Source organism: Neolamprologus multifasciatus, chromosome 23 (assembly GCF_963576455.1).
Source record: "Neolamprologus multifasciatus chromosome 23, fNeoMul1.2, whole genome shotgun sequence".
Classification (NCBI taxonomy): Eukaryota; Metazoa; Chordata; class Actinopteri; order Cichliformes; family Cichlidae; genus Neolamprologus; species Neolamprologus multifasciatus.
Window position 1 is genome coordinate 12,208,233 of NC_140460.1, and position 13,319 is coordinate 12,221,551.

Below are 13,319 nucleotides of genomic sequence, written 5' to 3' on the forward strand. Positions count from 1 at the left end.
TGTTAATTGCTGGGCAGCACTTATTTAGTGTAATGGATGTGTCTGTTTTTTCAGGTTGCTGAAATCTTAATAACAAACCATCTGTTTTATGTGTTATTTATCTGATCAAGTGACCTTTAATAATAAGAACATGTCTGCTTGTTCACACTGGAAGGAAGATCCATCCAACTACAACAATATTTTGTAAATATTTTAATATTACAAATTTCATTGATGAGTTTCTTTTTATCATAGTGATGTTGAACTTGACTAAGATATATTAAAGAGTCACAGCAGATCACAAGACTGTCAGGATTTTTTTCCCACAAAAGAAGCACATGATAAGTGCTCCTCTTCTTTCTTCTGCTGTCTTTAGAGGTCACTACAGTAGATCATCTCTATTCCTACCCTAACCCAGCATCCTCCTCTGTCACCCCAGTCTTCTGTGTGTCCTCCTTCACTTCATCCATGAACCTCCTCCTCTTCTTCTACTGACTCCATATTTAGCACCTTTTGTCCAGTGTATCATTATCTCTGTACATGTCCAGATCATCTCTCTAACTTTATCTGCAAAGCGATCGACCTGAGCTGTACCTCTAATGTACTCATTTCCTGTCCATAACCAGATGATAGTGTGATACTTATTATATATAGTGTTCTGTCTCACAGTTCAGGATGTTACTGAAAACTGAGCCATCTAAAAATGGTATCTGCGTGGTTGTTATACCATATATTTTATTAATGAGTACGAGTACATGAATACATCTCACTGGCATCGAAAACCTTTTTTGCACAGGAAATCTGGGGAAACTTGTGGCATTTACTGTTTGTAAAAGACAATAACAGAGAATGATTCCGTCATTTGATATATTAACATTAGGCCATAGATGACCGTGGTTTGTTTTTCCACACGGGTACATGTTATATGAAACATAATTATTTTAATAGAAAGCTCATACCAAAATAGAAATCTTTTTGATTTTTTGACAAGATTACTCTAAAGCCACTCAATCGAATTTGACCGGTAGAGCGTGGCCAAAAAAGACCCCATAAAATATTAGTGTATATATGGACATTTTTCTAAAAAGAAATCATTTTTTTAAACTGTAAAACCTACAACACTCCGCCCCCCCTCCTTCTCAAAATTCTGTCAAATACAGTTTTTTGCGATGTACAATTAAGAAGAAGAAAATCACTCCCAGGTGGGGTCTTTTATATTTTTAGTTCACTTGAGCCTGTTATTGCCAACCACCGCCAGCAGATGGCAGCAAACACTGCCCCCCCTCTTCTGTTCTTGTGTGTTTACTTATTACTAATAAATACACAAAGCTGCACAGGGCAGATGACATATGGTTAAAATGAGCTTGTTCCCCGTTAAAAACAATGTACTGGAGGTGTTACCACAAACTGCATATGTCATCCACCCACCCATGAGATTTTTTTTTTTTTTTTGCATATCTCGTATCAACTTGTCAAAGCCAATCTCGCGCTATTTATCACGGGCTCTCCCTGTTGGTGTCAGGTCTGATGCTGCAGGCAGCTGCTTGCTTCCTGTATTAGCCACAGTCCTTTTCGCCGCTTGATAACCCCACACCCCGGACTGTATCGCGGACGGATTTACTTTTCGTACCCCGCCCTCTCGCTTAGGGAAACAAGCCGAGTCGGTGTCCCGGTGTAGCTGCCGGTAAAAGCGTGGCGGGCGGCCCCGTGTGCTGTGAGAGGCGGCTGCAGGTTCGGACTGAGAGGCGCAAGGCACGATTTTGCAGGAGGTAGCGCTAGTTAGCAGGAGCAGCTAGGTGGCTAATGGCTAGCAGCAGCAGGTAGAAAACCAAGAAGAAGCAGAGTGACAGAAATGTCTACACCTCGAATTCTATAAGTCAGTTAAACCGAAGAAGCTGTCTGACTTTTAAAGAGCACATCGGGGTGATAGGTTTTACCAGATTAACTAAGTGACATGCTTCCGAAAGTGCACTAACTTAGCTAACGTTAGCTAGCCAAGTTATACTAGAGCTGATCCTGTTGCTTTTTAATACTGACTTTCACACGAGGGAAAGGTTAGGCTAGCAGCAGCCCAGTTCATTGCAGTTTTGTGCTTCTTTTTTAATTTTTTGCCTTTTTCGTTAATTTATTTTTAAATTTTGGACAAAGTCGATTCGGGTTGTTATTGAAATGGGCCCCAAAAGAAAACCCGGTCCCCTTAATATTACGCCCATTGGAGAGGGACAGGCCACCTCCAACACCATTGATGCTGCATCTGAGTAAGTGCTGTGCCTTATGATTAATTGTGTTAAACCACTGAATCGTGAATTGCTTTGTCCTTATACCGAGGTAATTGGCTGTTACTGGAGTTGCACAAGATTTCGTTCTGCACCACCGTATAAGGAGGTGCATATGTTAATTCTCACTCCTTTTAAGGAACTCTGCTAAACCAAATGTCACCTTCTTACAGAGCCAACCTCGAGGCCTTACAGAAGAAGCTGGGGGAGCTGGACCTGGATGAACAGCAGAGGAAACGGCTGGAAGCCTTTCTCACCCAGAAAGCCCAGGTTGGGGAGCTGAAGGATGAAGATTTCGAACCCATATGTGAGCTGGGCGCAGGAAACGGAGGAGTGGTCAACAAAGTCCGCCACAAACCCTCGGGCTTGGTCATGGCTCGGAAGGTGAAGAATGATGATTGTTTAACAGCTGTTCTCCAAGTGAAAGTAAAAAAAAAAAAACTGCATTCCACTTCAAGTCTAAGATGTTATCAGTGCACCATGTCTGGAAACGCCTCTTTCTGGAGAAAGACAAGGGAACTGAAAATAATAAAACGGTTTCAACAAAATGGTTAGTTTTGAAGTTCAGAAACAAAAATGTTTCAGGTAAATGTCAAAGATATGCCTGAGGTATTTTATTGGCAGCGCCTGAGCTGCATAGCTCAGCTTATCAAAGAGCGCCGACACATTTTTTCCATTGTGAAATGTTTTGTTTATATTACCTTCACTTTTTTTTAACAACAAACCCTAATGGAGGATAAGATGATACTTGTCCTCACAAGTATCATCTTATCTTGCGTGCTTTTACGAAAGATATTTGCCATTATGTTACACTTTTTAAAATTTCCTTTCACACTATCAAAGTGTAGTTTCATACACTAAATACTTATCTCTAATATCTTTTATATAATATCTAGTATCTATCTCTTTGTGGGTATATAACAATGAATGTAGTAAGTTATCTAGACTTTATACAGATGTGGCAACAGCAGTCTAAGCGAGCTCAGGCTTGAGGCCTGTGGATGTCAGTTGAACCTTTGTTGAAACTTCTTCTAAACTGGAGACATTCCTCAGAGATTATGGTCCATGCAGACATAATGGTATTATGAAGCTGCTGCAGATCCATGATGTGAATCTCTGGTTTCACAACATTTTGAAGGTTCTTGACATCTGGTGGCTGTGGAGGCCATTTGACTGCAGTGAACTCACTGTCGTGTTCAAAAAAATAGTTTGATGTGATCGTTGTGACATTGCATTATCCTGGTAGAAGCAGCCATCAGAGGATGGTACACTGTGGCCATAAAAGGATAGACAAGGTCAGCAGTTATAGTCATGTAGGCTGTGGTGTTTGAACAATGTTTATTTGGTACCAAGGGACTCAAAGTGTGCGAGGAAACTGTCCCCCACACCAGCAGCCTGGACCATTGATACAAGGCAAGATGGATCCGTGCTTTCATGTTGTTTACACCAAACGCAGAAATCAAGACTTATCAGACCGAGCCTTCTACTGTTCACATTTAGTGAGATGTGCAAGTTGTAGCCTCAGTTTCCTGTTCTTTGCTGACAAGAATGGTACCCGCTGTGGGTTTTTGCTGCTGTAGCCAATCTGCTTGAAGGTTCAAAGCATTGTGCAGTCAGAGATGTTCTTCTGCATACCTTGGTTGCAATGAGTGACTATTTGAGTTACTGTTGCCTTCCCATTGACTCAAAGCTCTACGGCCATTGCATCAGCAAGCATTTCCGCTCAGAACTGCTGCTGCTCACTGGATATTTTCTCTTTTTTGGACCCTGGAGATGGTTGTGTGGGGGAATCCCATTAGATCAGCAGTTTCTAAAATACTCAGACCAGCCTGCCTGGCACCAACAACCATGTTCAGTCACTTTAATCACCTTTCATCCCCATTCTTATCGTCTGAACTTCAGCAGCTCGTTTTGACCACGAGTACATGCCTAAATGAGTTGCTGCCGTTTGTTGCTGATTAGCTATTTGTGTTTTAATGAGCAGTCGAGCAGGTGTGCCTAACAAAGTGCCACAAGTGTAAAAAGATGACTTCAGACGGTGTAACTGCATCGTCTACATGCAACTTAAATTAAAACAGTATTTCGTTTCTGTGGTTTTTTTCTCGTCAGTTGATCCACCTGGAAATCAAACCTGCCATCAGAAACCAGATTATCAGAGAACTGCAGGTCCTGCATGAATGCAACTCGCCCTATATTGTGGGCTTCTATGGGGCCTTCTACAGCGATGGAGAGATCAGCATCTGTATGGAGCACATGGTGAGAGACAAAGATTGTTAGCTGCAATTTCTGTGTGAGACTGGAATCGATTTTGTGAATCACATCATCTGAGAATTCTTATGTTGTGCAACACACACGTTCCCACAGCTACAGGCAGTTTTGTCTGTCTTAACATGGGCTGTTTTGGTCTCTGCAGGATGGCGGATCCTTGGACCAGGTTCTTAAAGAAGCCAGAAGAATCCCAGAAGAAATCCTTGGAAAAGTTAGCATAGCTGTGCGTACACCATTGATGTTTTACTTTGTTTGTTTGTTTTTGTTTTGTGGCTTTAGGTGTTTATTTATAGGCTGTAAAATATGATTCGCTTCACAAGTCTTCTCACATGAACTGTGGACGATGTCAGGAGAGTCGGGCCTGATAAGTTTTTGAAATTGATCACGTGACACAGCAGGTCAACATCAGACACATTTTCACTCTGGTTTAGACGAGTTCGCTTCCTGACGTTTTGAGGCAGGAGTCTCTGCAGAATAATTTCTGCTTTCTTTTTTTAATCTCCAAAAATCAGAGCAGTCAGACTCTTTGGCAACTGGTGGTTAAAGTGTACTTAATGTCGACTTTGTCGGACATTCACGTTCTCACATCCCGTCAGGTAATGTTTAGAAAGGTTTAAGGCTGGAGGTGATGTGTGAAAATAATTCTGGACTTGAGGATTTTAAGGCATTTCTGACCACAAAGCAGATTTTCTGAGAAGTTCATACCCTATTTATTACACAATTTTAAACATGTCCACTAGGGTAAAATGAAGAAATTCAAATATTTTATATCCAGAAGATCAAAGGAAAACTTTTACAGTTAACACTGAACTGTGATGTGAGATGCTCTGCACAGCACTTAAGGTTAAGAGATATTGACCGTAGTCACATATTGAGCTAAATGAATCCTGTGTCCACCTGTAATTGTGGACAGCATTAATCCAACACCTTTTTCTTTTGAAGTATAGTTGCTGTTTGAATTTGGCAGCAATATAAACAAAAGGGTTGTGCCTATTTTTGCATGTGTGCTGTTCTTTGTGGTTTCGCTTGTGGTTGTGATGTTGCTCAACTAGCTGTGTGTTGTCCAATAATGCATAAGTTGCATGCACAGTACAGTCCCGTGTGTGTGGACTCCTAGATTGTATGTCTGTAAACTGAATGTTTTGGGGTTTTTTTCCCCTTTACAGGTGTTGAGGGGATTGGCATATCTGCGAGAGAAGCACCAGATCATGCACAGAGGTAATGCTGTTCTTGAGTCCCGATGAATTACAGTTGTGCTCAAAATCTCATTTGGAACACTTTCAAATCTCTACAGTATAATAAATCCCAAATATGGAGTTTATGAAATCACTGTGTTACAGAGTTATTTGGGTTTGGATAAAATATAAAATATGTGGCACGTCAGCCTCATTTGATAATCGGTTATCAGTGTTTTTGTAGACACTTCTTACAGACATCCGGTAGAGATTCAGACCATGGATTATAGTTTCTTAAACTATAAGATAAAGCTTTTTGGACATTAGGTCTGATGGGTATTTCCAGACGTCTGAACTTCTTCGGTTAGTGTAACCACTTGAAATGCGCCACATCCAGTGGAAGGGCGCCAGTAGTATCTGTACTTCTTCATTTGAATTTGTATTAATTGTCTTCATTGCTCTCCCTTCACATGCATCAGCATCTTAAGAGCTTTAACACACGTATGCACATACGGGACCAGCTATTTTTTGGGGGGGAAAATAACAAGTTTCTCATTAAGGGAATTTGTAGAATAAACATATTGTCCTTCATGAAAACATTATTTGTATTCATTGAAATGACAGGTCACAGCATCTCAAGCAGGTTTTTCTCTGCACACAAATGAGGACACATGGGTGTGCTGTTGTGAAAATTACTGAGAAAGGGAGCAGCAAGAAGTGCATCGTGCAGTGAAGTTTCAGTGCTACAGGGTCGGAGGTACTCCAGGACAGAGTTGTCTGTGAGCTCAGGCGGTAATTACAGCCTCTCAGATGTGATTATAGAGCAACCGCACCCTGTTGACCCCTCCCTCCGCGTCTCCCTCCATCTTTCTCCCGCTCTTTCATGCCATTTCTTTCTCAGCTTCTCCTCACGTGTCCCTTGGTCGGTGGGAGGGGGTCATACACCGCAGAGGACAGATTGCAGGGCTCAGTCCTACACCATTATTTTGCAGGATGTTTTTCAGCGATGAATTGGATATGTGGAGGACTGGGCTTGTTTACAACAGGGACTCAGGAAGAGCTGGGAGCTCTGTACATGCCACCCGTGGCCTGCACGGAAGACTGTAGTCCTGTTTTCAATATTTCTATGAAGCATGAACGATCTGTATTTGTGAGAAGGCGTTTTCTATCCATAGGTTCATGGTATTGTCTCACATAAAAACTGGGATACAAACAATAGATGCACGTAAATGTTTTCTCTACATATATCACAGTATTCTTGTAGGAGGGAATCACCAGAGAGTCGCTTTATTCGTTTTTATTGCTGCAAAGTGAAATTGTGAAGCAGACAGGCTGATCCTGAGCCTTGTATGGACGAGCATGTATGGACTACAGTGCTATTGCACACATTTTGAATGAGCGACATGAGTCACCAGTCTTCTGTGAGATAATGAGCTGTTATAGACACATATGAATCTGCAGCCCATGCGTTGCAAGTAATGCAGTCTTTTATGCTGCACTCTTTCCTCAACTTTGAGCGTCACTTCCCTCCAGAATCCAGGAAAGATGGGATAAAATGTGATGTCATGCTTCTGATTTCCAGAACCTCGAGCATGTAAGAGAAATCCACAAGATTGTGGTTGCAAGTAGGGGAATGGATTGTGTTGCTTTCTTGGCTCATTCTGAATTGGAAGATATCAGGATGCCAACCTAAGTATGTCGAGTGTTGGTGGGCTTCTTTGGTTGAACCGATTTAACTTTTCTAACTCATTATCTCGTTATCTCAGGATGGCCGAACGTGAGATGAGCATTTGTGTTCGTAGTTTTCTCAGATTATTTTTAACGTTCGTAGGAAACTTTTTTTTGCTTCTTTGTCCCATCATGGTGAAATCTGAAAACTAAGTTCTCACGTTTAATTTAAATGTGGCGCTTTTCTGATGCTTCTCATCAAAGCACAGATTTTTATTATTCTACCACTAAAAGATTAAATTTCTATTTAGAGGTTACATCATAAACTATTGATATTTGGTGTCCCTCTTTTAATTATCACGCAAAATATCGAAATGCGGTGCTCTCACTTCACACATGTATAAGCACATAATGCTAGTTTCAGCGACATTAAAAGTCATGTCATTCTGTCAAACTTGGGTCAGATTTATGTTCCTTACAGCTTCAATTATCCCCATGATGGAGAGAAAGAAACAGGCAAAACAAAATAAAAGCAGACATGATAGATGTGCCTTTTTGGTCATGTGCAGTTTTCACGAGAGCAAAGCAGAGAAAGGTGACCTGGAGCTCATTCAGACATGAAGCAAGGGGGGTTTACAAACACGTTCGCAAAGCTCTATAGAGTTCAGTGCAAAAAGTTTTAGGAAATTAAGATGTTTAAACGTGCAGCAGCTGCTGTAGCCTCCACATCTTAGAGACACAGAAATGCACAGGAAAAACATGTCTGCAACAGCCTGCAACAAACACACTGAACAACTGTGCGTGTGTGTCAAGGAGTAATTATTCTATTTTTAAAAGTACAAGGTGGTCACACCAAGTATTCATTTGTTTTCCTTGTTCTCTGTACTTTGTATTTTTAAAAAAAATGTTAATGGTATTATTTCTGAAAATGACAATTCCTAAATGTTTTGCACAGAAGCGTGCAAATCAGAACACCAGTGTAGCAGTGTCTGCTGTTTCTTTAGGTATAATTTAGTAATAAATCTGTGCCTTCTCTTGCATACAGAAACTTGTAAGCCAAAGGAATGACAGATGAAACACAGTATGAAGAAGAGCCTCTTCTTTTAAATGTAATGCGCATTTGTTTTTGTCCATGTCCCCTCTGCCATGTAGACGTCAAACCCTCCAACATACTGGTCAACTCTCGTGGGGAGATCAAGCTGTGCGACTTCGGTGTTAGCGGCCAGCTCATAGATTCCATGGCCAACTCCTTTGTTGGAACGCGCTCCTACATGTCGGTGAGTCAGCTCTGCGCGCCTGCGCCCCCACCCCTTTTCCTCTGGCCCTATCCCCACTTTCCTTCTCCACTCTTCTCACATGGCTCTTGTTCTCTGGTCCCACCCTCTGCCTTCCTTTCCTCTGGCCCTCCCTCACTCCCCTGCCAAGAACCACGGGCTGTACCCAGGAAGGGCTCTTTGGCAATGAGGGAGGCAACTGTGCTTGAGCTTTCTCGTCCTTTCCCCTCACTCTTAGACACCTGGTGGGTGCAGTGCCAAAAGCTGCTTGTGTGTCCCATCCTACTCCCAAAAAAGCACCTCTGGTGCAGAGAAGCTTGCCCTTTGATTGCAATTCCTAAAACACACACACAGGCACGCACACACCTGTCCTTGCTCACCCCTAAAACAGTCCAAAGTTGCTGTCCACTTCCTGCCAAACCCTCTTCTCTGTCCTCTTGCCCTAACCACACCCCACCTCTGCTTGCCATAACACCCCCCTCCTCTTCTCTTCCCACTCCTCTCCTCCACTTCCTGTGCCTTCGCTGCCCAGCCCTCTCTCCTGCTTGGCGTCTTGGCTTCACCGGCTCTCTGTGACGTAGTTATGTGTTTCTCAACAGCCGGAGAGACTGCAGGGCACTCATTACTCGGTTCAGTCTGACGTGTGGAGCATGGGTCTGTCTCTGGTAGAGCTGGCGATTGGCCGCTACCCCATCCCCCCACCGGACGCCAGAGAACTGGAGGCCATCTTTGGACGGGCCGTTGTGGATGGGGCTGAGGGAGAGCCTCACGTCAACATGCAGAGGCCTAGACCACCCGGAAGGCCTATAAGTGGTATGAAGGGCAATAACACACACACGTGCCTATAAACTTATGCAGATTACTTGACATTAGATTAGATTTGTGCTCATATTATGCTTTGTGGGTTTTCTCCTCCCTTTAGTGTCTTGTTTACGGTTTTGTGTATGCAAAAGATTTGTGAAGTCTGCAACGAAGGGAGTTATACTCTCCCAAAAGCAAACGTTGCTCCTAACCTTACCGAGGCCAGTGTGTAACACTTTTCCATAATGCTTGACTAGCAGCTACTCTGGCGTGGCCTCGTGCAGTGTATGAGTGGATGCCTCACAGCAAACTCTGAAATATCTCAACCAAATTTTCTGTTGTTGGCTTTAAGTACAAACATTAGTCTTTATGCACTCCTAGCTCCTGAGGAACTGGAAGCCTAGCGGGTAAGGGTTTGTTTTTTGTTTTTTGTTGTTGTTTGACAATCCTGTCCTCACAGCAGTGGAAAAGTTGGCATGTTAATTGGCAGTTTTGGCTGCCAATTAACATGCCAACTTTGACTGTATGCTCAGAGCTGACTCACAGGTCACAGCTATGTCAAAATCATAATGCAATGGACAATCAGAAAATGTGGAAATTTGAAGATGGTGACTTTTGACAGGGTGAGGGTTAGCCTTTTGTGCAACTGGGCTGTCTATGCTCACACTTCCAATGGTATACGTGTTTTTAACAAAACCCCCACGGTGCATTCATAATTCAGCAACAGTAATGCATGAAATCGTTTTCATGCATTAACCTGTCTGGCATCCACAGGAGAATAGAGCCATCACATTCTGGTTGTGTGGTCCAACTTTGGAATTTTGATTAAAGCCAAAAACATCTTTATTGATCCTCATGGGGAGACATAATCTCTGCACTTAACTAGTCTCTAGCCTTGCTGAAGAGCTTTACATGACAGCTGAGTCGTCCAGTAGAGATGACTGGGCTCACAGTACCTAAATTAAAGAAAAAAAAGAAATGGTTATGTGCAAACTTGAACTTTACATCACAATTCCCCAAATACACATGCAGACTTCAGGAATGATTACTCAGCCCTGGTGTCAGCTGTTGGTGTCTGCAACAGACTATAATGGCTGCCTTAAAGAGACAAGAGCTCATACAGAGTTTTTGGCAGCACGAGAGCTGCTGTGTTGTTGTACAGTTTGAGAAAATGCACAACATTAAAACTAAAGCATTTAAATGTATTCTAAAGAAGACTAACCAGAGATTGTGTCTGTTTCTTTTCCCACAGGATCTGGGATGGACAGTAGACCTGCCATGGCCATCTTTGAACTTTTGGACTACATTGTCAATGAGGTCTGAGCAATGTCTGTTTTTTCTACAGTATGAACAACCACTCACAATCTTTCAGCAGTCAGTGTATAATCTTTAACTCTTGCTTCCTCCTCAGCCACCCCCCAAACTGCCGCTTGGTGTCTTCACCAGTGACTTCCAGGACTTTGTGACAAAATGGTGAGCACCGAATGTGACGTTTGTCTTTCTTTTCTCAGCTCATGAAGAATTATGAAAGGAAGCTATTCAGAAAACTGTGACATTTCCAAATTGCTTCACACACCTGTTGCAAGAGTTGTTTGTAATTAAATGCATGCATGTAGTTTTTGTGCTTGTGCAGGTTTGAGGTGGTTAGGAAACAAGTCAGCACCACACTCGGATAAAGATCCCGTCTGGAATAGTGATAAAAATAACATTTTTGCCATAATAGTCCAGAATAGTATCTACTGTTCTTTACCTTTTAAAAAGTATGAATACGGAGATATTGTTTCAGATAATTGTTGCACATGTTTCTACATCAGTCTTGTCTAAAGTCTATACTGCACTGCGGCTGATGTCAAAACTACTAAAGAACATGCGTGCATACACGGTAAACTCGTGTTTTAAGGAACTCTGAAACGGAACAAGGCCTTCTAGCATCTAACCCTCTGCATATACATGGTGAACGACATGCATGCAAAGGATATTTTACTTACGTTTAACATATTTATCTCATTTTTGTCTGCAGTTTGATTAAAAACCCAGCTGAGAGAGCGGATCTGAAGATGCTCATGGTGGGCCCCCTAATATTTATTATAATTTTATTATTTTTAATTTGATACTTAACCCATCTGTTTTTTGTTTAGTTTTTCTGATAACAATAAAAACTGAAGTTTAATTTTTCCTTAGAGTCACACATTCATCAAGCGATCAGAAGTGGAGGAAGTGGACTTTGCCGGCTGGTTGTGCAAAACCATGGGCCTCAACCAGCCCAGCACTCCCACCCGCGGCGCCGAGTGACCGGGCTCCCACGCTGCCCTGCCACGTCTCGGGACCTCTGTGCATACACGTGCATATCCTGTACGTGTACGCACAGAAGTTCTCACAAATATTGGCACTTTTTTCTTGTTGCTATAGCTTCAAACAGTTTTTGCTCTCCCTCCCCAGTTATTTCTTCACCAGCAGCAGGGCCCATTGAGTCATTGTACTGTAAGACCACAGCTTCACCTTGACAGTGTCGAGAGCAGCCACAGCTCATTTTTCCACACTGCTACAGAGGATGTAAAGCACTGAAGGGCTGCCAGTGTGTCAGCTAAATTTGCATTGACAAACTTATTTTGTATTGTCAGATATTCTGTATTAACCTTTTCTATGGCAATGGGTGATGGCACATGGGACTGTATTTTATTAAATAACCTGCTGTAGAGATTTGGTGGAAATCGTAGGGAAATCAAAGCATATTATCTACTTGCAAACTCGCGATTGCTTTTATTGAAGGTAAATGCAGCTACTTTAATTAGAATCATAAATGCTAAAAGGTTCTGTTGCAATTACCTCCAATATAATAATCGAGTTTGAGAGTAGAATCCAGGGCAAATGAGCGTGTAAGGAGTCATTTTCACTTTTTTGGCAAATGAACAATGTCACAAACCAAAGAGGGCACTCACAACTACTACTTTTTTTTTTTTTTTTTTCTGATGGCTGATCTTTTTCTTGTGTGCAGATTCATGAACAGTATGAAACTGTAATTTGAATGTTCTCATTTTCTTAGTCAGTGATCTAAGTGCTGATTGACATCATTTCTTCAGCATTTATTTCAATTTGCATCCCACACTCGGTCTCACATGGGAGAACACACATGCTGTTATATGCCAAAATGTGTTTGACATTGAGGAAACAAAAATGTATTCATGGGACAATATAGCATGGTTTATTATCTTCTAATACTGTTTGTGTATTTGGTTTCCCAACTCATGATGGGGATGATTAGGTGGTGTTTTTATCAGAATCCTGAATCTGAAATGTTTAAGAGATTTCAATCATGTTGGCTTATTTGACATTTTCTTTCTCTATGTTGTCTGTCTGTACTTTCCCCCTGAGGTGTATATATTTTCACTGTACCACTACATGTGGCGCTCTGAGCTTTCTCCTTGGATGCAGCCAACCCGGAGGCTCGCTCTTGAAAGATTTCGGTTGAATTATTGCTAAAATGCTTTTCCTTGTGATTAAACCCAGTTAATTTTGTTAAAAGTACAACCTGACTTCAAGTGGGACATCAGACCTCTCAAGTCGTACAAAGGGTCTGACCGAGCATTGTAACCCAGGTCAGTATTGGTGGTGGTTTTACTTACTATCCTGCTGTCTTGCTAGAGCTCTTGTATCCTCTGCTTATGGCTGCCCTTTCTTATCCCCTCCCCCACCCCCCAAAAAATGTGCATTTGTAAAGAGCAAGATGGATGCATTGTCACCTGTATGTGTACAAAGCTATATACAAAAATTACAGTACTATTTTGCAGTCTTAATACACAAATCCTTGATTTATGTAAATGACAAGAGTCATTTTATTATAATATAAAATGTGTTGGGTATGGTTATAATGTATAAAA

At 41.8% G+C, this 13,319-nt stretch overlaps 1 protein-coding gene across 1 annotated transcript; it reads left to right on the forward strand.

The window, feature by feature from the left end:
- Window positions 1-1,463: 1,463 nt before the first annotated feature.
- On the forward strand, window positions 1,464-13,135 carry map2k2a (mitogen-activated protein kinase kinase 2a). The gene is made up of 11 exons (XM_085151249.1): window positions 1,464-2,237; window positions 2,429-2,639; window positions 4,365-4,511; window positions 4,669-4,746; window positions 5,690-5,741; window positions 8,519-8,643; window positions 9,240-9,453; window positions 10,694-10,758; window positions 10,853-10,914; window positions 11,462-11,507; window positions 11,623-13,135. The coding sequence occupies exons 1-11, from the start codon at window positions 2,149-2,151 to the stop codon at window positions 11,731-11,733; spliced, it is 1,200 nt and encodes a 399-aa protein (XP_085007375.1). The 5' UTR covers window positions 1,464-2,148; the 3' UTR covers window positions 11,734-13,135.
- The last annotated feature ends 184 nt before the right edge of the window (window positions 13,136-13,319 follow it).

Coding starts and splice junctions, on each gene's coding strand:
- map2k2a (XM_085151249.1), top strand. CDS start 2,149: ATGGGCCCCAAAAGAAAACCCGGTCCCCTTAATATTACGCCCATTGGA. Junction 8,644..9,239: donor GAACGCGCTCCTACATGTCG/GTGAGTCAGCTC, acceptor GTTTCTCAACAG/CCGGAGAGACTGCAGGGCAC. Junction 9,454..10,693: donor ACCCGGAAGGCCTATAAGTG/GTATGAAGGGCA, acceptor CTTTTCCCACAG/GATCTGGGATGGACAGTAGA.